The sequence below is a fragment of the Thunnus thynnus genome, chromosome 2 (assembly GCF_963924715.1).
Source record: "Thunnus thynnus chromosome 2, fThuThy2.1, whole genome shotgun sequence".
NCBI classification, from domain to species: Eukaryota; Metazoa; Chordata; class Actinopteri; order Scombriformes; family Scombridae; genus Thunnus; species Thunnus thynnus.
The window spans coordinates 40,127,954-40,153,389 of NC_089518.1; the positions used below are offsets into that span (position 1 = coordinate 40,127,954).

The window sequence follows — 25,436 nt, forward strand, 5'->3', positions numbered from 1 at the left end:
TTCAGTGGGATTTTTACCAGTAATGAAGTATTTTTACATCGTGGTATTGATACTTTTACTTCAGTAAAGGATCTGAGTTCTGCAGGTCACAGAACCTGATGGTCACCAGATACAGTGAACCTTTAGTTTTGGGATAACAGGCCGTCAGACTTCAGGCTTTCAGTCCGGTGGGACATTTGTCAAACTATTAGAGACCAATGGGATGTCCCATAATGAGCGAGTGACGAGCTAATTGCACTAAGCTAGCAGCTACAGGCTGACAACATCACAGATCGTTAAACAAAAGCAACCAACATGCAGCAGTTCAAACATCACAGTCTCACTGTTATTAAGACAGAAGTTACATCAAGCTGTCACTCAGATCAATACTGGCCAATAGAAACATCCTTCAGTGCAGGTCCCGCCCACCAGATTCAGCTCAACAGCAAACAAAAGTTTTGATTCCCATTTTAAATCACAAATTTATTTTATAATAAAACTTTTTGATTGCAGTGTCAATAGTTTTGCTCTTAAATCTATGTTTTGTTTGCATAATAAAGACAGTGAAGTGGCTCCGTACTGCAGCAGGTGCTGTTGGATCAGCAGGTGACAGCCAGCAGAAATGACACACAAACACAAATATGAAACAGTTGGTCTTTATTTCAACTTTTTCTTTTCTTTTTTTTTGCAAATATTGTGCCACCGTTAACCTTTCTGAAATCCATCTTGTGCAAAATATCAGGTAACTTCAAAGTGAACCTGTCCAATCAGATCCAGTTAACTCTCAGGTTGTATAAGACTGCTGTGTTGTTCTGTATCAAAGTTAAAGTATTAATCTGTATTATAAGTATTCTTCTTCTTATACAAAGATCCCATGTTCACACTCAAACCTACAATGAATTGATCTACTAACAAATATAGATTTTCTTCCTCATTGTTGTCCATGAACTCAAACCGTAAAAGCACTACTTCCTGGGTAGAAGTCGTGTATAAAGTTATGAATGTTAATGTTCAGTAGGAAGCAGTGAGGGGAAGATGTTCTGACAGGTGTTCTCTTCAGGTACGGTCAAAGACTATTTTCTGTCTCAGGATTGTCTGAACAGTTATTTTCTCAGACTCAGCTGTCGGTACAGCTGGATGGTCATGAACTGAATTTCAGGATCTCCGGGTTTGATGTCGATGGCTCTCAGGAAGAAGCCCAGAGCGTCGTCCAGCTTCCCTTTGCTGTAACACTTCCTCCCTCTGCTGACCAGCGAGTCGTAGCTTGCGTCCTCAGATTTGGGAGGAGATTTGTTTTGAACAAAGTCTTTGGTCCCGTTTGACACCAGTCCTGGACCGACGGTCCACTGGTCCACTCTCTCTGAGGACGCGAGCTCACACTCGCTGGTTGGTTCCTCCAGGTCGCTGCTGTCCTGCTTCGACTCATCAACAGTATCTGCTGATTCAACAGAGAAGAACTCTGCAGGAGTCTCCTCCAACTGAAGCCCATCACAAGCTTCATCCTCTCCTTCATCATCTTCTTCAGCCTCACTCTCTAAAATGTCATCCTCCTCCTCATCATCATCATCAACCACGTCCTTCTTGTCCATGTCTTCTATGATGGAGTGGAGGAGAGACCGCCGTGAGGCCACAGAGGTGTTTCCTCCAACACTCTTTCTTGACCGGAGGGGGGTTGAAGCAGATGGTGCTGATTTCGGTGTGGAGGCCCCGAGCACCTGGAAAGAGTTCCGGAGTTGATTCTCATCATCATCATCACTCTCCTCTTCTTCACTGTCATAAATTACTGCTGCTTTTTTCTTCTTGCTAACCACAATGGAATCATCTACTGACTCGTCCATTTTAGAGGAGCAGGAGATGTTGAGGGTTTGTCTGAGTGCTTCTGAATGTTGGGTAGCTGAAAGAGATTCATCAACATTAAAACTTCCCTCCATCTGCAGCTGTGAAAGCAGCTTCCTCTCCTCCGCTTCTGTCTGCTGATCAACCATCACGTCACTGTCCTCCAGCTGCAGCTGTGGCAGCAGCTTCCTCTCCTCAGCTTCTGTCTCCTGATCAACCATCACGTCACTGTCCTCCAGCTGCAAATTAAAGTTGCCCTCAAAGGACTCCAGCCCTGCGCCGACTCTGGATGAAGTGTCTGCATCACCTGCTGCATCATCAGCAGCCTCAGACATCACCAGAGACTCCTCCACCACCTCCTGAGGAGACACGTCTGCTGCTTCCAGGTAACTCATATCCTGATCCACAGACTGGAGTTTCGGGGAATCCGGCTTCTCTTCACTTGCTGCTTCAGCAGTCGGTTCTTCTGTCATACTCTGATCAGCACTTAGATCAATCACCCGGTTGCTCAGGTTCTGTTGGCCGCCCTCTTTGCTAGAACCGGACTGGTCCAAATCCACCACAACTGGTGACCTGTTGAAGTTGCTGTCATGCTGAGGAGATGCAGGACTGGGTCTTGGACTTCTTGGTTTCTTCTCTCTGTTGTTGTCCACTGGTTGCCTGAGCCAGGCTGGTTCTGTGCTCGACGCCATGCTTTCTGCCAGCTGCATCTGCAACTCCGACTCAGCCTTCATCAGCTCCTGGGCCTTCTGGACTCGTCCTTCGATGTAGTGATGAGCCTCCTGGTCCTCTGGGGCCTCGTCATGGTTGACGTCGAGGGAAAACATGAGGTCGTGATCGGAAATCCCAAACATCTCCATGGCATGGAGGTGGGCAATGTGTTCGTCCAATTCAGCGTCTGTCCGGCGGTGTCGGGAGTGCAGGGACTGAAGCTGCAGCTGCGTGGACGAGGACCGAGTGTCCTCCAGTGTGAAGAGCTCCTTCAGCTCCTGTTTGCTGAAGTACCGGAACGGGTTCTTTTTGTCTCCGGTATTCTGCCTGATCAGGGAGTCTTTGAAAACCTGCCGTCTGTAGATCTTCTCCTCCACCGTGCCGCAGGTGATCAGCCTGTAGATGACGACGTTTTCAGTCTGGCCGATGCGGTACGCCCTGTCGACGGCCTGGGCGTCTGTTGCCGGGTTCCAGCTGGGATCGTAGATCACTACTCTGTTTGCTGCCGTCAAAGTGAGGCCAACTCCGCCAACCTGGGTGGTCAGGAGGAAGACGGAGTAACGCTGGTCTGTCTGGAAGAGAGTGATCAGTCTCTCTCTCTCTGCAATCTGCGTTATTGTGCCGTCCAGTCTCATCACTTTGAAGCCTCTGTTGTTCAGGATGCGTTCGATGATGTCGAGCACCTTCCTGTAATGAGCGAAGACGAGTGTGCGATGGCCTTCCTGTCTGAGCCGTTCAAGAAGGGCGAACAGAAAGACCATTTTTCCAGACTCGGATATCAAGGTGTCGTCAGGAATGTTGTTGATGCTGTGACTGTCTGTCGCCATGTCGTCATCTTGCTGGCTTTCAGGTGTGCTTTCCTCTAAACCTAGACTGGCTATGGCTCTGGCAGAGAGTAGCCTCGGGTGGTCACACAGCTTTTTCAGAATATTCAACTCAGCCAAAGGGGATCTGCTGGTCATGAGCAGCTCCTTGATGTGGTCCAGTGAGATGAACTGCCGGTATATGTCTTCCTGAACAGCGCTCAGGTAAGTCCAGACGATCAGGTCATTCTTTCTCGTCAGCGTGGGCATGACTGCTCCAGAGTCTTTCTGAGGATTTGGTACTTTGCTGTCCTTGTCTGGATATTCCTCTTTGCATTGATTTGTGCCGTCCATTTTGTTTTTCTGCACTTCTGCTTTTGTCCTGCGGAGGAAGTAGGGTTTTATTATGGCCATGAGGTTCTCAGACATCCTGGCCCCGAGAGCCTTTTCCCCCGGAGTGGAGTCCCTCTCCCTGGCGCGGGTGATGGGGTTCTCGTACTCGGATTTGAAGGTTTTAGCCGTGCCGAGGAGAGTGCCCTGACAAGCAAAGTCAAAGAGAGCCCACATTTCTCTCAGGTTGTTCTGGACTGGAGTCCCTGTGAGAAGAACTCTGTTTTTTGAAGGTATGGCGTAGGCACTTTTGGCTGTTTTGGTGGTTGAGTTTTTTATCTTGTGTGCCTCATCCAGGATCATATAGTCCCATGTGAACTCTTTGCCATTGTATGATGATAACTGCTGCCAGTTGCTCATGAGCATAGTGTAAGTAGTGACAATGACGCCCCCTCTCCTCTGAACTTTCTCCAAATTCCTGGTCCTTTCTCCTTTGCTGGCACCATGAAACTCCTTCACCCTCATGCCGGGAGTCCACTTTGCAAACTCCTTGGTCCAGTTTGTGATGAGTGACGTTGGCATGACGAGCAGTATGTGTTTGACCAGCTCGTTGTCATACATACCGGAGAGAAAAGATATGACCTGGATGGTTTTACCGAGGCCCATGTCGTCCGCCAGGATGCCACCTTTACGACCGTCTCTGAAGAGACTGTAGAGGAAGGCCACTCCGTTTCTCTGGTAGTCATAAAGCTTGTCATATAAGTCTTTAAAGAGCATTAACCCGCTCTCGTTAACATTAACAAACTCTTCATCTTCATCCTCTGATTCGTTCTGTGCAATTATTTCCTCAATTTTCTTTATCCTGCTTTCAAGCTTTTGACTCGGCTGAATGTTGTTCGCCAATTTGAAGAACTCCAGCGCTTTAACCATGTCTCCTTGTCTGGCAACGTCTTTACCATCTTGGATGAATCTGTAATAAAGTAAAAAGACAGAACATCAGAGGATTATTAGAAGACAATGCTGTAATCTTAAGTGCAGAAACTTGAAAGCTGCATTAATCAGCATGCAGAAAAATATCAAAACAAGCAAACAGACACCAGATAGAAGAGTTTGAGTGTCTTTCTTTTATGTTTGTGAAACAAACACAGAGTCTTTACTGAGTGGACTGAGACACACACACACACACACACACACACACACACACACACACACACACACACACACACACACACACACACTAAGGTTGCTTTGCTTGATTTAATACACCTTTTGAAAACTGAACTGAGTTGTGGTCTATTAGTTTTTGTATATTTCATTGCTCTTTGCTTTATTGGTTTGTATGGTTGGACAGAGCTGTTTTCCTTCTAATTTTATGATTATTATTTGTCACACGTCACTCTGACTGGCAGCCCTACGGCATGACATGAAGAAGACGTGATTTGATGGTGCAGATTGCAAAATGGAGGAAGAGAGAGTAAATAGCGAAGGAGCGAAGAGGAGAGGTGAGCAAAGACAAAAACGACAGAAAGCGTCCAAAGTTTGGGATAATTTCAAGCTGAAACAAAAGGAAAACTGTACAACAGCACAACGTCAGTGCTTCAGCATCTCAGCAGAGAGCATCCACACAAGCTAACTCTAGCAATAGCATTAGCATAGCATCCGATGAATTGATGGAATAATCTGCAGAATATTTGAATATTTTACTAGAATAATTGATAATAGCTGCAGCCCTACACAGACGCCTCATATTTATTTTAAAAATCATTTTATGGCCAAATGATTATAGAACAAGGTGCATAACAACAACGTCCTGATTCTCCTCTCTCCTGTTTCCTGTTTACCTCTTCACCATCGACTGTCCAGTCAAGGTTAAAATACCTCAAAACAAAAACAAAATAACTATATATAAAGTAAACTAGCTAACTGTATATAAAGTAGTGTAAACTAGCTCCACCTCCAGCAGCTACAACAGTAACATGCTGCTCTAACACTGATGCTTCACTATTAATAATCTAATGATGTCATATATAATAATATATCAGTCAGAGGGACCAAACCACTACTTTTACTGCAATACTTTAACTACATCAAGCTCATAATACTTATGTACTTTTACTGCAATAAACTGCGTTTCACCGTCCAGGTTAGTCAGAACAAGCATTGGAAAGAACAATACCAATGAATCCTACAACACAATATACAAACATCCATATAACCCAAAACTCCCAAAAAGCCAAAACTAAAATATTCTGACCGTTAAAGGACCAACAGAGCAGAACATGTGACATTTAATTTGTCATCTGAACACTAAAACTTAAATGATTAACTGCAGAACTCACTTTTCTGAAAGTTGTTTATGCAGTCAAACGTACTTTAAGTTTTTTTAAAGGTTTCATTGTGTGTGTGATCAAAGTGTGGAAACAGTAGAAACACTGTGGAGCTCAACGTAGAACAAAATAACAGCAGGAACACAGAAAATCTGACTTGTGTCCATGAATCTGTTGCCGCAGTGCATGCTGGGAGGGTTCCCAATACGCCCACCTCATTTAACAGCAGTCACATGATCAGCACTCATCCAATCATATGAATGGACCTTAACTTCATCCAGGATCAACAACAAATTAATCATCTAACTGCCTTCAAGGAACCAAATTAGCTTTATGAGAATGAACAGAATGATTTTAGCCTGATAGCAGCATGTTAGCGTGTTAGCATGTTAGCCTGAATCAGTTAAAGCACATCAGAAGCACAGGGTCCTGCTGTAGAAGCATGTAAAGGTACCTGTGGAACTGTTCCATCTTGTCTTCTGTTTCCATCTTGTCTTCTGTTTCCATCTTGTCTTCTGTTTCCATGGAGATGAAACTATGACCTGTGGAGACAAAGTCAGGATAAGAAACACTGTTGCACGCATTCGTTGCAAACGTATATCTTTCAAAAAATGACATATTATTGGAGGTCAAACCATTAGTTGACTAAATGATTAGTTGAATTGTTTATTTCAGTTGCAGCTTGTCAGATTGTGAATATTTTCTGTGATCATAAACTGATCATCTTCAGGTTTCAGACTGTTACCACGAGCTCTTTGCTACCTGCCAACATTCATTAGACTAATAATCTATTCATTAATACAATAGGACAGCAGTAAAAATCTGACCAACTTTAGGGCCATAACTAACAATTATTTTTTATTTTTGTCAATAAAATGTCAGAATGTGATGTTTAAATGTGGTGATAATCGCTCACAGCTCAAAGTGACGCATTCAAATGTCTTGTTTTGTCCGACCAACAGTCTGAAACTCAAAGATATTCAGTTTACTATCATATACGGCAAATAAAAGCATCAAATCATCAGTAGAGCTGTAAAAATTAGTCCCTTAATTGATTAGTTGCCAACTATTTAATTAATTGCTGATTATTTTGATAATTGATTTTAACGCCAAATGTCCATTCATTCGGAAATCAACAGCGTTAATGAGTCTGTGCAGCGCTGCTCCGGTACGTGAGTCAACCTCTGTGTCGTTGCCTAGGAAACTGTTGGCAGGGAATACGTCATTGCGTAGTATGTTTGCGTAGCGAGTGGGCGAGAAGTGACGGTGGATGCCAGCGGAGCAGAGGCAAAGGTTAGCAGTGAGTTGTCAGTCTGGCAGTAAATGTACAGTACAGACTAGAGTGTAACAGTTAATAAGTGCTAAAAAGTCAAGTCTGTTGTTTCCCCAACTGCTGGAAATGTGAAGGGGGTTAGCTCCAAAGTTAGCAACGATAGGTTAGCCCAACCTGAAGACGCTAAACAGAGAAATAACGTTAGAGAACGGAGAGATGTGTGACTGCTGAGTTCACTGTGCACTGTCCCGTTACATCCAACCCCCCACCCCTCCATATATAGTCCGGTAGATAGTATATATGTTCATATATGTTCATATGTGTACATCAGATTCTTCCAATGGGAAGATGTCTCTAACACTGCACAGTGTGTACAGTCAGGTGTCCATATGAACAGTGAAAGAGGTTTTTCCTCTCTGTAATCATTCCTCCTGTTCAACGAGTCCAACAACCATCAGTCCGTGACAACTTCACTATATCTTTACACAGCAAATAGTTGTTTGCTGACATCTAGTACGGCTGAATGTCGTTTGCACGTTTGACTAGCGGCTAAACGTGCGCTTATTGACTAAACTTAAAGAAAAGCTAATTAATAGTTAAATACAAGCATTTTTCTTGAGTTTTGGTGAATCATGATTTATAGCAAGCGGCAGTTTCAGAGTGTTTTGTCGGATGACCTCAGGGTACCGTCGGTTTGTGTGTTAGCTAGCACGCAGCTAACATGCTAACAGGTTTTTAGTTTTGTGTAAAGTGACGCCAGAAGCCGCCTGAGTGTGACGGAGCGGCTCAGACCGCCTCCCTGTCGACACACAGCCGCTGTGAGAGCATCACATCTCCGTTACTGACCTCCAGAAGCGACTTTCAGCGGCTCCCCTCGCGGCCGATGTCCCGGACTGACTTCACCTCTCCCGGTTAGATGATCCGTGGTGTTGTTGTGTTTGAACCACCAGATTCTACCCCCGCCATTTTTTCTCAGCCAATCAGAGAGAACGCAGAGTGATGACGTCGCGATTAGGTTTCTTCTTCTCGCTCTTCCTGTTTAGTGGTGAATTGCCGCCATTCAGAGCACTATCGCCACCAACTGTTGAAGCACATAACTCGTAAATCCTTGATATTGGACCCGCGCTTTGAAGATAAGTGAAGACACGTTTTAAAATAGAATTTCCAGAATCATTTGTGACGATCCCTTCATTCATCTGTTCCAGAATCCAGAAAATAGAGCAGCAAGACATAAACAGTAACTCTGCATTAATGTTTCACATCATAGAGAGACTGTTTACATCTTTTCAATTAAAAATCATCAAAATACCTTATTTGTCAAAGGTTGCCCAAACTTTTGTATACAAGTGTAAATAGAAAACAACGTCAGCTGACTCAAGTTTTAATACTACAAGAGGCTCTAAAGGCAAAATGTTGGTTCTTTATCTTTTAATATTCGCCTCGCTTCACTCTCGCCCCAACTGGTTTATCTGCCTCCTTGAAAGGTTGTTGAAAGAAGAACTCACTAGAAATACTGCATTTACCAAGATCTGACTATTTCTAATGCATTAAAAACATTAAAAAGCTTCCCAGTGTTTTAATTCTCTTTAAATAAACAGCGGAGAAGAAAAACAGACAGATGTTGGTGTAAGAAAGGCGTCTGCTGAACGAGGAGGGAGAAGCTCCGACTTGAACAAGCTGGCAGGAGCAAATGAGGACAAAGAGGAAGGATGGATGATGATGACACTTGCTGTATATGAAAAAAGGACAGATACACAAAAAAACCTTGTCCTGAAGGGTGTCTTTCACCACAGTGGCTGCTGGAACAGGACGTTGACTGAGCTGGTCCACGATAGGAGATGTAAACAAACAAACACAACAAGGCGGATCAAACGTGATACAGTCACTGGTCTCAAGGTCTAGTTATGTGCAAAGTGGTGCAGGCTGGACTGAAGTGATCTGGCTCCTGGTTGATTGTCTCACAGCTGTGTGTCTGTAGGAAGACTGACTCAGACAGACTCAGTTTTGTCTTAAAGATGAGCAGAAATGACATGTTGATCATTGGAGCCATTTATCATTACAAGTGCAGCGGGAGATATCTCATTGTTACATCATCATACTTAAAAGAAACAAAAACTTATTAAAAATGTAAGATGTTTTTATCCCACATAGATTCACTTTCATACCAGTTTCACAGTCAAAGTCTCAAAGATATCAAGAAAAAACATTAGTGATGATAAGAGATAGAGTTAATTACCAAGTGCAACGTGAACTAAATGTCACTTATTTAAATTATTTCACATTTTTGTCATTACATCCTGGAAGTCTATGAAGGTACATTTGTGTCTTTATTAAATGATCAACCAGAACAGGTTTGCAATCAAAAAATGTTTTATTGCAAATAAAATAAATTTGTGATTAAAATGTGAATCAAAAACTTTTGTTTGCAGATCCAAAGGTTTTGTTTGCTGTTGAGCTGAATCTGTGTGAAAGATGTGAGACACGTTTCTATTGGTCAGTCTGGACATGCACCAGTTCAAACATCCCAGTCTGCTGTTACTAAGACAGAAGTTATGTGTAAACATACCTGCACATTGATTTTCTGTCTCCTCCATGGGCTCCTTCACTAACTGTAGATGTTGCCCAGCTGTCACTCACATCACACCTGCATCTCTGTCTGACTGACAGCAGACATTTACTGAACCATGTCGGTCCACAGGAAGAAATCAACAGTGTTTGTATTTATGGATTCATTGATTTTATTTTCTCTGCAGTGAAACAGGAAGCTCACAGACAGACTGGGAGCTGATCAATCAATAATCTCTTTCATACAGAGAACCCGCACTATAGCCGTGAAGAGGATCCACCTTTACTTTTTTACACTGAGCCTCACAAACCCGGAATAAAGCCGCCTCCATGTGTGCTTTTACATAACATGCAGAGTGAGATCAGCCTGATCAGACCTGTAAACTCTGTCAGGAGGGAGTTAAAAGTTGATTTATACTGTTCTGTCGGCTTCCCAACTCATTTTAAAAAAGACGTGAGAGAGAGTGAATGAAGAGAGGGAGCGGTGGTGGTGAAGCGGTTTCTTCTAGAGCACAAACACACAACCACAAACCTCCTCAACCCTGATGTGGTCTGAATGTGGTCTAACACAACAGCACCAGCTCCTGGTCCCGCTATGCCGGATGTCGCGTTTATACACACGGTCGATCCGGCTCTGTGTAGCCGGCTTATTGCCCCCCCCCCCCCCCCATGTCTGACCTTTTATACAGAACAGCGAAGCGGATTACAGGCGCAGTATTCCCGCCTTGAACGGGCTGTAATAAAGGTTAATACGTTCAAACACATGGACAGTGAGACATTTATATGATTTAAACAGCTGTCAACCGTCTCAACAACAGCTGCCATCTCGCCTTAATACATGGGGAAGAGAGGCTCATGGGTAATGTGGCAGATAGAGTAACTAAAGCTGTCAAATAAATGTAGTGGAGTAGAAAGTACAATATTTCCCTCTGAAATGTAGAAAGTAGCATCACATGGAAATACTCAAGTAAAGTACAAGTACCTCAAAACTGTAATGGACTACTGTAGGGGAGAACATTTGATGGTTTTACTGCAAAATGAAAGTTTATTTGTTTCAAATAATAGTTAATATATATACCTCAGGTTGTTGTGTATCCATGGGAATTAAAACAAGTTATCTAATTATTATGGTTTTAGAACAATGAGCCATCAAAAAAATTAGTTCTATGGCACAACTTACCCCAAGGTAGGGGCAACATAAGCATGGGGATGGGGTAAATAGTGTTACCATTAAATACTGATATAAAAATTACACAAAATCAAACAAATTTGAGATAATTTTGAACTTTATTGATGCCATCAATTTAACAAAGGCAAAAACTCAAACTTTTCAGTAACATGTTGCCTGTTACCTGAACACTTTCAGTAGAGATTCAACTGTGATCTTCGTGTGTTAACTACAGAATGAATGTGTGTGTAAATGTGCTGTAGTGTAAACAGACAGGTGACAAATGAAAGTAAAACCTGGTCCAGGTCTAAGTGCTGGACCCCTACAGTGAGGGGGTCTGGTCCAGGTCTGAGTGCTGGACTCTACAGTGAGGGGGTCTGGTCCAGGTCTAAGTGCTGGACCCTACAGTGAGGGGGGTCTGGTCCAGGTCTGAGTGCTGGACCTCTACAGTGAGGGGGTCTGGTCCAGGTCTGAGTGCTGGACCTCTACAGTGAGGGGGTCTGGTCCAGGTCTGAGTGCTGGACCCTACAGTGAGGGGGTCTGGAGGCTCTGTTATGCTGGCATGGTTTGGGTCCACTTGTCCCCTTAGAGGTGAAGGGTCATTGCTAATCAATACAAAGTAGTTGTGAGTGATCAGCTTTATCCTGATGGGAGTGGTCTCTTCCAGGATGACTGTAGTGGAAATTTAAGATGAATTCACAGAGAGCAAATTATCTTTCAGAGTTTTATTGTAATATCCAGAATACATATTTGGAAGTCCAGATCTCCCAGTTTGCTCGGCTGAAGAGATGTTGAATGCAGTTCAGTGTTGGTACTTGCATATTCATCACCCTAACACTTATTTTGAATTAATTCACTGCATCTCTAGGGAGTTTCTTTCGGTCTCTGCTGAGAATTAAGAGTTGAAGGCCAAATCCTTCTCTGCCTTTCCTCCCTGAACATTCCCTCTAAAGTTACACTGACCGAGTCTCACACCTCAGCTCTGATAGTACCTGTTAGGAACATTTTCACATGGGAAGCAGAGATCATAAAGTCTTACAGTGTAACATAATCTAAAGACAATAACATAAAAGTATATGTTTCCATTTCAATGACAATGCCCTCATTCACAGGACATGAGGAGCCACTGAATGGTTTGATGAGTATTAAATGACGTGAATCATATTCATATATGACCTTCACAGTCACCAGATCTCAACCCAGATGAACACTTGTAGGAGATTTTGAGCTGACGTGTTAGACAGCGCTCTCCACCACCATCATCATCATCACAACACTAAATGAGGGAATATCTTCTGGATGAATGGTGTTCATCCCTCCAGAAGAGTTCAGAGACTGTAGAATCAATGCCAAGGAGCTCTGAAGCTGTTCTGGTGGTCCAACACCTTACTGAGACACTTTATGTCGGCTTTTCCTTTAATTTGTCACACGTCTGTATGTTCAGCATGTTTGTTTGTGGCTTAAACTGAACATTAGTCAACAATTAGGTATTTATTCATCAACATTGTAGCAGCTGTAACATGGATCAAACATGAACAGGGTCTCTGGTCTCTAGAATATCAGAAAATAATGTTTGGGGGGTTTATTGAACCATTGACTCAACATCACCGGCAGGTTTTACTCCACAACCTCCATTCAGACCAAACTGTTTCACACAGTGGTTCAGATCCACAGTTATGTTAAGTTTATGACCTTGTTTTGTAGCTTTCGCTGACTTAAATTAACATGTAATAATGTCCAGAACTTATCTGTTTTAATTTAGATACAAGACTGATAACTTTAGTAACATGATGATTCACTTGTTCTGTTTTGCCGACCGCTCTCTCCATGTGCTGGAGTCCAAGATGGATTGAGTAATGTGAATTATTCTTCCTTAATCTGTGGTCACATGATTATTTTTGTTTATGGTTACCTAGATACAGGGGGTGGCTCTATTTACCCTGTTCTCCCCTACTTGAGTAAATGCCTTTAGTTACTTTCCACCACTGAACTGCATCTTTCTAATTCTTAAAGTCATAAAATCTTAAATGAAGTTTTACAGCATCAAGCTTCGACTCTGTATGTTTATATTTTTGCTTCTTGTGTCTCAATAAATATTCATTTATAAATCAATTTGTTGATCAGGAGAACAACTTCATCATGAGTTGGACCAATGATGTTTTTGATAATTTGATAAATCGTCAAAGTAATTTATGAAGCCAATCAGCCGATCGTTCATCGTTCTCTGATAAATACAGATCAAAGCTCTTCTAGAGCTTTCAGGTCATATCACATGACCTTCATCAGCAGATGAATGACAGTATTATTGTGTTTTTAACATTATAATTGTGCTTTGTAATGACTAAAAAAACATTGTGCTGCTGATATGTCTGTCAATAACTAATCAATTCATATGATTGATAAACTGTATTTGAGTCGTGTAGTTAACCAGAGACACCTGAACGTGTCACAATCTTCTTTATCAGGATTAAATTTCAGCCAATGAGCGTTCAGTGTTACAGACTCTTGTCTCGTTGGCTCAGAACTGTGTTGTCCCCTCAAGGTGTGTTGGAATCATGTGTGGGGACCTCCCGGTGCGGGTGGGGACAGCTGATGATTATTATGGAGCTCTGAGGTATGAAGGGAGCGCTCGGTTTACTTCACTGGACAGGGTGGGGCGCATGTGCAGTGGAAGCCTTTTTTCCCAACTGGAGATTAGTTTGTCACATGAGCAAAAAACTGCGATGACTTCCGGTTTAACTAGTTTGACTTCAAAATAAAGCCCTGCAGTCTGTTTCACACTAAAGTGACCCTTACTGGATTATTTTACAGTTTTGGGAGTTTTTTTTTTGGCACAAATGAATATATTTTGTTATATGTAAATCTGTAGAGCACACGATCAATATGAAGATAAAAATGTTTTTGTACAAAATGGAGAAAATATTTAAAATCTACACAGACAAAATATTTCAGGCTAATAAAGTAAAACACTTCATCGGTCCGCAGACTTCTCTCTGTTGCTTCATCCTGGTGAACTGCAGGCTGATTTATAATCTATTTGTTTATAATCTATAATTGTCTTTTTCTTTCAATGAAACTGAATACATTTGAGCGAGGCACCTTTTAATCTGAAGTGTTTTATTATCTTGAAGTTCTGAGGAAATACTGTATATATGTGTGAATGTTTTAGTCACGTCAGATGTTTAGTTTCTTCTCCATAATGCAGCAGCATCAGGAGGCGTCTGATCATCTGCTCGACACCCTGGAGTCAGTCTGGGATCAACATGAACAGACAGAAACAGCAGAAGAAGAAGATGCAGGAACAACCGACCTGCCGAGAACCTGAAACACTGAGAACTGCTGCTGGTTTAAAGGCAAAGCTGCTCACAGCAGATATTGATCTACTTTCTGCTGTTTACTCAACTTTGGATCAATAAAAACTATTCAAAGCGTCCTGACTTTACTTTCAGTGCCTGAAACGTTTCCACAGTCTTGTATATATTCAAATACTTATAATATATGATCTAAAAATATATGTTTTACTGAACTTTAGAGAAAATATAGATCTGAACTGCAAAAAATAAACTTTTTATAAGTTTTTAGTCATTACTGCAATAGTTCTGTATGTTCCAGATATTTCTACCAGAATCATAGTTTGTATGTTTTTACAGCATCTTTAAAGATCCACATGTTTTAACATGTCTATAAAATACTCTGCTTCTATCATAATGTGAGTCTGATGGATGGAAAAAGTTCAATTCACTGGTTAATATTATATTATTGATCTCTAAAGTTTTCCTGCTGGACACTAGATGTTTCCTCCTTCACTGTAAAGTTCATCCTCAGTGTTTGTGACCTGCAGGCTTCAAGTTTCCGCATCACCTGTGTAAATTGAATACTGGACCCTGATTGGCTCCGAACTAGTTGTGATGTCACAAGTCCTGCTCGTAGGCCCGTCACTTAAAATCAGAATTTCAGTGAACTCAGAGAAACTTTCCTCCTTCAGCAGATGAATGAAAACAAACATCCAGCTGAAGGAAGAAGAAGAAGAAGAAACATCTCTGAGAGGAGGGGGGTTTATTCTGAAACTCTCCGCAGGAAGAGACTTGACGCTGGTCGAGGGGAGTTTACAAGGAGAGAAATATCTGGTCCACACGGAGAGGACAGACTTCCCGAGACAGACTGCGGGTCCAGCGGAGGACTGAGTGACCGTCAGCCGGGACACGGATGGCTCGGCCGCTGCTGGACGTTTAGTATGAGGCTGTGCGGCGGGAAACGGCCGGGAGACACCTACAGTCACACCTACAGTCACACCTACAGTCACAGCTACAGTCAAAACTACAGTCACCGCTACAGTCACTGCTACAACAGGAAGAAGAGGCAGAGAGCCGCCCGGTGACGGTTATTTACTGCAGCAGCAGAAGAAGAAGAAGAAGAAGATGAAGATGGGAGGAAGAGTGGAGCTGCTGGAGATCTGCTGCCTGCTGCTGCTGCTGAGCGGAAACTCTCAATGCAGAGGTGAGTGAGGAAGAGGAGGGTGAGGAAGAGGATTGTACTGTATGTGTGTGTGTGTGCAGACACATCATCATCATCTTCATTTAGTTTGTTCTGTACTTCACACAACTACACAGTACTGTACTACATACTATACAGTACTACACACTATACAGTACTACACACTATACAGTACTACATACAGTACAGTATAAAGTACAGATTATTGTAGTACTGTATTGTACTACTTTGGTATGCCGTACTACACTGTATTACACGGCATTGTGATGTAGTGTACAATACTACACTGTACTACTACAATGTAAATATAATCCATTACTATTCTGTAATGTGTTGTATGATACTACACTGTAGCATACTCATCATCATCACTTTCGTCCTCTGTGATGTTGGCGTCTGCGGCGGTGAGGCTGGTCACTGCTGGATGTTGTCGTCTCAGGTCTAGAGATGTGTCTTTGGTTAATGGTTTCCAGTAGTACTGGTTTCATGCCAGTCATTTCTAGGATGAAATCACTGGATTTACTCTCAGTGTGTGATCTCCTGAGGATCATCAGCTGGTTTAAGGGTCCATGTACTAACTACACTATACATCAATAGACAGTACTGTACCACACTGTACTACGCTACACTGCTATAATATATTATAGTCACACAGTTCTACTCTGTAAGTAGACTGTACTACACAGTACTACACTGTACTACACTGTATTACATTGTACTACACTGTATTACACCTTACTACACTGCATTACATTGTACTACACTGTACCACACTGTACTACACTGTATTACATTGTACTACACTGTATTACACCTTACTACACTGCATTACATTGTACTACACTGTACCTCACTGTATTACATGGCACTACACTGTATTACACTGTACTACACTGTAACACACTGCACTACACTGTATCACACTGTACTAAAATGTATTACATTGTACTACACTGTACCACACTGTACTACACTGCAACACACTGTAACACACTGTACCACACTGTACTACACTGTACCACACTGCAACACACTGTAACACACTGTAACACACTGTACCACACTGCAACACACTGCAACACACTATAACACACTGTACCACAGTGTAACACACTGCAACACACTGCAACGCACTGTAACGCACTGTACCACACTGCAACACACTGTAACACACTGTAACACACTGCAACACACTGTAACACACTACAACACACTGCAACACACTGTAACACACTGCAACACACTGTAACACACTGCAATACACTGTACCACACTGCAACACACTGTACCACACTGTAACACACTACAACACACTGCAACACACTGTAACACACTGCAACACGCTGTAACACGCTGTAACACACTGCAACACACTGCAACACACTGTACCACACTGTAACACACTGTAACACACTACAACACACTGCAACACACTGTACCACACTGCAACACACTGTAACACACTGCAATACACTGTAACACACTGCAATACACTGTAACACACTGTAACACACTGTACCACACTGCAACACACTGTACCACACTGTAACACACTGTACCTCACTGTAACACACTGCAACACACTGTACCACACTGTACCACACTGTACCACACTGTAACACACTGCAACACACTGCAACACACTGTAACACACTGTAACACACTGTACCACACTGCAACACACTGTAACACACTGTACTGTACTACACTGTACTGTACTACACTGTACTGTGCTGTATATTAACATGTGACCCAGTGCAGCTGTGTGGCTCACTGACGGGTTTTTAATCAGATATATCAGCTTTGATACAAACACAGTACTGGTTAGTAGATCAGTTCACTGTTGGTTTGGATCCAAACATGAAGACAAAGATAGAAAATCAGCAGAATGATCCTTTAAAACTTTACACAACACATGAAGCGTCAGCTGAGTGATATGAAGTTATAACCTGACAGTTTAACAAACATCTTAATCACCACACATTATAGAATAAGAAGCTCTGTGATTGGATGTTTCTTGTTGAAATGCATCTTGGGAGTTGTAGTTAACTTCTATCCTGAGATCTTTACGTCCAGTCTTGTAGCTTCAACTTTTCACTGAAGAACCAGATATTTTCTAACACAGCTGTTCATCTGTTCTGATGATTCAACAGCAGAGTTTCATGTTGATCAGAGCTGCAACTAATCATTATCTTAGTGATCGATTCATCGTTTGGTCTACAAAATACCAGAAAACAGTGAAACTTGTTCATCAAGGTGACATCTGCAGACCAACAGCCCAACGTCCTGACAAATGACTGACTGGAACTGAGGAGTATTATAAATACTCAAACGATCAATCAATTATCAAAACATTTGTTGATCACTTCACCGACATTGTCTGTGAGATAAACAGAGAGACCTTTAACCCTGCAGCGCTATGAGGAGGCAGCATCCAATTGCATTATGGGACATGTAGTATTCAACAGACTTCTCCACCTCTGCTGCTCATGTTTAAGTTTAATCTGCTTCAACATGATGGATCAGTGACGTGCTTTAGTTAACGCAGCTTCAGTTGCACAACCTGCAGCCTGCAGCGCTCTGAGTCTCAAGTTTCTAAGACTGTTGAGTTTTATTTCTACAGAAGTGAATCAGAACAGAAGTCGTCTCTGTGTTCTTCTCTGTTCTTGTGAAACATCATCAGTTCCAGTTCAAACTCCTCATCTAGCCGAGTTCAGTCCAAACACCAGGATGTGTTGCTGCTCCGCCCGTTTTTATCAGGGACGCATCAGGAGCCCACAGCCAAGTATCCCAGAATGCATTTCACACCAGCTGGCAGTGATGGCTGAGGTTGAGTCAGGCTGTTGTAATTTTCCGCAGCATTTTGATATATGATTTAATTCCTTCTGGAAGATAAATGTTGGTCTCACAGATGAAATCTAACAATTGTAGCTCCAACATTAGTTTGTCTGAATGTAAAGTGAAGCTTCATGTTTTTACCTCTGGACTCCACATGTTCACACATATACACGGATCACAATCAACACAGCAGTCTGTATTACAATTTGTTTTATTATTTTTTAATATTTTTTAATATTTTATTAAGCTACATAGGACTGGATTTTTATCAAAGCTACATTACAGACTGAATAACATAATTTACTGCAGAGATGAAGACGTCAAACTCCAGCTGAAGTCTTCCTGTTGGCAGCGTGTCCCCTCCAGGCTCCCGTAGACACGTCTCACAGCGTGTCCCCTCCAGGCTCCTGTAGACACGTCTCACAGCGTGTCCCCTCCAGGCTCCCGTAGACACGTCTCAGCGTGTCCCCTCCAGGCTCCCGTAGACACGTCTCACAGCGTGTCCCCTCCAGGCTCCCGTAGACACGTCTTAGCGTGTCCCCTCCAGGCTCCCGTAGACACGTCTCACAGCGTGTCCCCTCCAGGCTCCCGTAGACACGTCTCAGCGTGTCCCCTCTAGGCTCCTGTAGACACGTCTCACAGCGTGTCCCCTCCAGGCTCCTGTAGACACGTCTCACAGCGTGTCCCCTCCAGGCTCCCGTAGACACGTCTCACAGCGTGTCCCCTCCAGGCTCCAACAGCAGTGATGTTAAGCTAACGTAAGGCTAACATTAGCTGATCTCAGAACCCATCAGCTGATGATGGTTCAGCCTCTGAGGGCAACAACCAATATTTGGGATCTTCCGGAGTATCCGGAGTATCCGGAGTATCGGGATAACGTATGACAGATATCTGACATCACAGACTGGTCGTTGTTTACGGTCCGATCAGCAACTTGAGATGCAGGAATGGATGTGAGAGACGACGTCTATGATCTGATACAAGCAGGATGTTTGTGAAAGAGCTTTAGTCTTAAAGAGGAGGAGAGTCGAGCTGGTGTCTTACAGCCTGTTGTGATAGCAGTTAACAGTTTAAAACCAAACAACGTCAATACTTTTTGTAGGTGTTTTAGGTCCAAAGCGTTCCGCCTGTTGCTCCTCACATGACTGTTTACCCGCAAAGCATTTCCTGTAGAAACCAGATCACACAGCAGACAGGCTGGACAGAGGAGCTACTTCCTGTAAAGAACATGAGAGAAGAAGAAGAAGAGATACCAGACATCTGACTTTATACGCACGTGAACTGTTTGTGCAACGCTGACCTCAGTTAGGTCAGCGTTGCACAAATGTTAGTCCATAAGTTAGCTAACGTTTCATCTGTATGGACAGACGTCTGCATATGAAGGGACAATATATGAGGACTGGAAGGGTCCTGCTTGTTGTGTGTGTTGTTTGGTGTTGTGTTTGTTGTTTGGTGTTGTGTTTGTTGTTTTGACGTCACACGCGTGTGGTTGGCAGCTGAGCGCTGTGATGCGTTCAGTGTTCCTCCTCAATCAACTTCATTTTCACAAGTCTTCATTCAGGAGTCCAAGTCAAGTCTGAAGTCTGTTTATGTGCAACTAAAGTACGAGTCACCAACTCCACTGCCAATGTGTGTGTTTGTGTGTGTGTGTGTGTGTGTGTGTGTGTGTGTGTGTGTGTGTGTGTTTGTGTGTTTTGGCGTCTCGTTCAGGCAGGTTGAGCATTAAGCAGCTTAGCGTCGACTCACAGCTGAGCGAGTCCCTCAGTTCCAACGCTGACAGGAAATAAACCCTGTTTAACACTCGAGTGTGTGTGTGAGTGTGTGAGTGTGTGTGTGTGAGTGTGTGTGTGTGTGTGTGTGTGTATGTTTCTTCTCAGTCAGATGAGGAACAGACAGAAACACTCAGAACAAACGTCTGGAGAGTCTGAATGAATCTGGATTTACAGGAACCAGCAGACACACACACACACACACACACACACACACACACACACACACCCCCCCCCACACACACACACACACACTCACAGCGTCTGTTTCCCTGAATCATGACTCATTCCCTGTTTGTCTCCATATAGAAAATGAAACTCTGGATCTGTTTCACACATTCAGCTTCTGCTGTTGTTGTTGTTGTTGTTGTTGTTGTTCTTCTTCTTCTTCTTCTTATTATTATTATTATTCCTGAAACTTTTTATAAAGATGGAAAAGTTGACAACAAACAGAACATTGTGATCAAATGTATCATAAATAAGTGTAGTTTTATTGAACATTGTATGAATGTGTTTGAAGTGTGATGAGGACAGTTGTAGTGTGATGTGGACAGTTGAGGTGTGATGTGGACAGTTGAGGTGTGATGAGGACAGTTGAAGTGTGATGAGGACAGTTGAAGTGTGATGTAGACAGTTGAAGTGTGATGTGGACAGTTGAGGTGTGATGAGGACAGTTGAAGTGTGATGTGGACAGTTGTAGTGTGATGTGGACAGTTGAGGTGTGATGTGGACAGTTGTAGTGTGATGAGGACAGTTGAAGTGTGATGTAGACAGTTGAAGTGTGATGTGGACAGTTGTAGTGTGATGAGGACAGTTGAAGTGTGATGTAGACAGTTGAAGTGTGATGTGGACAGTTGAAGTGTGATGTGGACAGTTGAGGTGTGATGTGGACAGTTGAAGTGTGATGTGGACAGTTGTAGTGTGATGTGGACAGTTGAGGTGTGATGTGGACAGTTGTAGTGTGATGAGGACAGTTGAAGTGTGATGTAGACAGTTGAAGTGTGATGTGGACAGTTGAGGTGTGATGAGGACAGTTGAAGTGTGATGTGGACAGTTGAGGTGTGATGAGGACAGTTGAAGTGTGATGTGGACAGTTGAGGTGTGATGTGGACAGTTGAAGTGTGATGTGGACAGTTGTAGTGTGATGTGGACAGTTGAAGTGTGATGTGGACAGTTGTAGTGTGATGTGGACAGTTGAGGTGTGATGTGGACAGTTGAAGTGTGATGTGGACAGTTGAGGTGTGATGTGGACAGTTGAGGTGTGATGTGGACAGTTGAAGTGTGATGTGGACAGTTGTAGTGTGATGTGGACAGTTGAAGTGTGAGGACAGTTGTAGTGTGATGTGGACAGTTGTAGTGTGATGTGGACAGGTGAAGTGTGAGGACAGTTGTAGTTTGATGTGGACAGTTGAGGTGTGATGAGGACAGTTGAAGTGTGATGAGGACAGTTGAAGTGTGATGTGGACAGTTGAGGTGTGATGAGGACAGTTGAAGTGTGATGTGGACAGTTGAAGTGTGATGAGGACAGTTGTAGTGTGATGAGGACAGTTGAAGTGTGATGTGGACAGTTGTAGTGCGATGTGGACAGTTGAGGTGTGATGAGGACAGTTGAAGTGTGATGAGGACAGTTGAAGTGTGATGTAGACAGTTGAAGTGTGATGTGGACAGTTGAGGTGTGATGAGGACAGTTGAAGTGTGATGTGGACAGTTGAGGTGTGATGTGGACAGTTGAAGTGTGATGTGGACAGTTGAAGTGTGATGAGGACAGTTGAAGTGTGATGTGGACAGTTGAAGTGTGATGTGGACAGTTGAAGTGTGATGTGGACAGTTGAGGTGTGATGAGGACAGTTGAAGTGTGATGTGGACAGTTGAGGGGTGATGTGGACAGTTGTAGTGTGATGTGGACAGTTGAGGGGTGATGTGGACAGTTGAGGTGTGATGTGGACAGTTGAAGTGTGATGTGGACAGTTGTAGTGTGATGTGGACAGTTGAGGTGTGATGTGGACAGTTGAAGTGTGATGTGGACAGTTGTAGTGTGATGTGGACAGTTGAGGGGTGATGTGGACAGTTGTAGTGTGATGTGGACAGTTGAAGTGTGATGTGGACAGGTGAAGTGTGATGTGGACAGTTGAAGTGTGATGTGGACAGTTGAGGTGTGATGTGGACAGTTGAGGTGTGATGAGGACAGTTGAAGTGTGATGAGGACAGTTGAAGTGTGATGTAGACAGTTGAAGTGTGATGTGGACAGTTGAGGTGTGATGAGGACAGTTGAAGTGTGATGTGGACAGTTGAGGTGTGATGTGGACAGTTGAGGGGTGATGTGGACAGTTGTAGTGTGATGTGGACAGTTGAAGTGTGAAGTGGACAGTTGTAGTGTGATGTGGACAGTTGAAGTGTGATGTGGACAGTTGAGGTGTGATGTGGACAGTTGTAGTGTGATGTGGACAGTTGTAGTGTGATGTGGACAGTTGAAGTGTGATGTGGACAGTTGAAGTGTGATGTGGACAGTTGAGGTGTGATGTGGACAGTTGAAGTGTGATGTGGACAGTTGAGGTGTGATGTGGACAGTTGAGGTGTGATGTGGACAGTTGAAGTGTGATGTGGACAGTTGTAGTGTGATGTGGACAGTTGAAGTGTGAGGACAGTTGTAGTGTGATGTGGACAGTTGTAGTGTGATGTGGACAGGTGAAGTGTGAGGACAGTTGTAGTTTGATGTGGACAGTTGAGGTGTGATGAGGACAGTTGAAGTGTGATGAGGACAGTTGAAGTGTGATGTGGACAGTTGAGGTGTGATGAGGACAGTTGAAGTGTGATGTGGACAGTTGAAGTGTGATGAGGACAGTTGTAGTGTGATGAGGACAGTTGAAGTGTGATGTGGACAGTTGTAGTGCGATGTGGACAGTTGAGGTGTGATGAGGACAGTTGAAGTGTGATGAGGACAGTTGAAGTGTGATGTAGACAGTTGAAGTGTGATGTGGACAGTTGAGGTGTGATGAGGACAGTTGAAGTGTGATGTGGACAGTTGAGGTGTGATGTGGACAGTTGAAGTGTGATGTGGACAGTTGAGGTGTGATGAGGACAGTTGAAGTGTGATGTGGACAGTTGAAGTGTGATGTGGACAGTTGAAGTGTGATGTGGACAGTTGAAGTGTGATGTGGACAGTTGAGGTGTGATGAGGACAGTTGAAGTGTGATGTGGACAGTTGAGGGGTGATGTGGACAGTTGTAGTGTGATGTGGACAGTTGTAGTGTGATGTGGACAGTTGAGGGGTGATGTGGACAGTTGTAGTGTGATGTGGACAGTTGAAGTGTGATGTGGACAGTTGTAGTGTGATGTGGACAGTTGAAGTGTGATGTGGACAGTTGAGGGGTGATGTGGACAGTTGTAGTGTGATGTGGACAGTTGAGGTGTGATGTGGACAGTTGAGGTGTGATGTGGACAGTTGAAGTGTGATGTGGACAGTTGAGGTGTGATGTGGACAGTTGAAGTGTGATGTGGACAGTTGAGGGGTGATGTGGACAGTTGAGGTGTGATGTGGACAGTTGAAGTGTGATGTGGACAGTTGAAGTGTGATGTGGACAGTTGAAGTGTGATGTGGACAGTTGAAGCCTGCAGGATGAAACATCTGCTGTCCAGCAGCAGAACTATAGAGATCAATAATATTGACAGATTCACAGATGATGGATCTTTAATGAGGGAGGATTTTAAGCAGATAATTGATCTTTTCCTCTAGAAGAAGCATCAGACTCTGGTTATGATGAAGTCGTCTCTCTGATACTGTGGACTAGTTCACTGCAGCAGCTGATCAGCTGCAGAAGAAGAAGAAAGATGATGGTGATGCTTCTTCAGTGGCTGTAAGTCGCCACTGTTTATTATTCTTGGTTATTGATTATTGGCGTGTTTCTGAAGGAGGAGGAGGTGATTGGGGGTCCCACAGACCAACGAGCCAATCATCAATAAGGAGCCCAGAGCAGCTGCATGCTGCTGCAAGAAGCGTTCAACAGCCTTAATATGCAATCACTGGCTTTCATTATCAATCTGTCCATTATTTACTCCATTAATTGATTAGTTGGTCTATTAAAAGTCCAAGATGACGTCATCCAGTGTCTGGTTCTGTAGATGTTCGATTCATTGATCATCAAAACAGCTGGTGATTAATTTAACAGTCAGCAACTAATTGATGAACAGACTGAATGTTGCAGCTTTTATATAAAACAACATCTTTGTTTTGTACTGAAGTTCTCTGAGAAACAAGCTGCTGAAGCTGTAAACATGTTCTGCACATGCTCAGTAGCGTCTGCTGTACACAGAACTGCTCTCTGGAGACTGAAAACATGATGCTGTTATTACAACACACGATGAAGGAACATGTGAACCAGTTTCCTTTAATCTGACAGTATACTTACATCTGAACTTAACGATGAATCGTGTTTCTGTCGCTGCGGACGTCTCCTTTCTTAACTCTGATTGGCTCAGAATCACTGAACCAATCAGAGACGTTGACGGAGACGAAGATGTTTCTGGACTGAAGGGCTAAATGTTTGTTCAGGGGTTGTTTGATTTGTCCACCTGGTCACACAGATCACAGTCGGACCTGAATGTGGTTCAAGATGTTTGGTGGATTCTGTTGGATGATAAAGAGCTGTGGTCTCAGCTGGCCTCTGATTGGCTGCTTGCTTTGCCAGGCCTGTTAAACATCTTAACCCAGTTGGCTGATCCACATCCAGAACTGGAACTGAGCTCAATGTGAGAAGGAAAAAAAGAATCTAAATTCTTTAGCTTTTCTAGATTTTCTTCAAGTTTTCTCTAAACTGATGTTGTTGTTTTAGTATCAGACAGGACTCGTTCCTTTTCTAAAGTGTTGTTTGTTTCACTTTGGTTTCACTTTTGCTAAAATCTTTCAAATTGTTGATGAATTAATGAGCCGTTGTGGTCGTTATGACGTCATTTACTGACCAGTAGTAAACTGGGTTTACTCCAGTCAAGGTACTGGTTCTGTACTGCAGGTTGTTTTAATGGTTTCCACCCAGTTTAAACAGTGAGAACTGGGAGTCTAACATCAAGGCAACGAGTTCAAAACCGTTTCACTTTATTTTAACTGATGATGTTTCCATGTTGTAGTTGAACAAACTTCAAATGTCTTTTAAATCTGATTTTTAATCAGCTGGATGTGAAGAAGATGAAGATTTTGCTTCTAAATCCTTTAATCATCTTTCTCTACATGTTCTTCATGTTTAGCTTTTCAAAAATCTTTATTTTTCTTCCAACTTGTTTGGTTTTTATCTTTTTAAGATTTTTCTAGATTTCTTTTATATTTCTTTAACTTCTGTTTACATTTTTTTC

At 43.0% G+C, this 25,436-nt stretch overlaps 2 protein-coding genes across 4 annotated transcripts in view; one reads left to right on the top strand and one right to left on the bottom strand.

The window, feature by feature from the left end:
- Window positions 1-619: 619 nt before the first annotated feature.
- ercc6l (excision repair cross-complementation group 6-like) lies at window positions 620-8,276 on the bottom strand. Of its 2 annotated transcripts, XM_067574733.1 has the most exons (3): window positions 8,106-8,276; window positions 6,441-6,528; window positions 620-4,629 (listed from the first exon to the last, which is right to left on the bottom strand). In XM_067574733.1, the coding sequence occupies exons 2-3, from the start codon at window positions 6,509-6,511 to the stop codon at window positions 1,083-1,085; spliced, it is 3,618 nt and encodes a 1,205-aa protein (XP_067430834.1). In that variant the 5' UTR covers window positions 6,512-6,528; window positions 8,106-8,276; the 3' UTR covers window positions 620-1,082. The 2 variants fall into 2 exon arrangements, with proteins under 2 accessions (XP_067430834.1, XP_067430842.1); XM_067574741.1 differs by lacking the exon at window positions 6,441-6,528.
- A 6,792-nt stretch (window positions 8,277-15,068) lies between these two features.
- The window catches only part of adam9a (ADAM metallopeptidase domain 9a), a 54,068-nt gene continuing 43,700 nt past the window's right edge, over window positions 15,069-25,436 (top strand). For both annotated transcript variants that reach the window (XM_067574781.1, XM_067574790.1), the window contains exon 1: window positions 15,069-15,489. In XM_067574781.1, coding sequence (XP_067430882.1) covers window positions 15,411-15,489 — 79 coding nt within the window. In that variant the 5' untranslated portion in view covers window positions 15,069-15,410. The remainder of the gene's footprint in view (window positions 15,490-25,436) is intronic.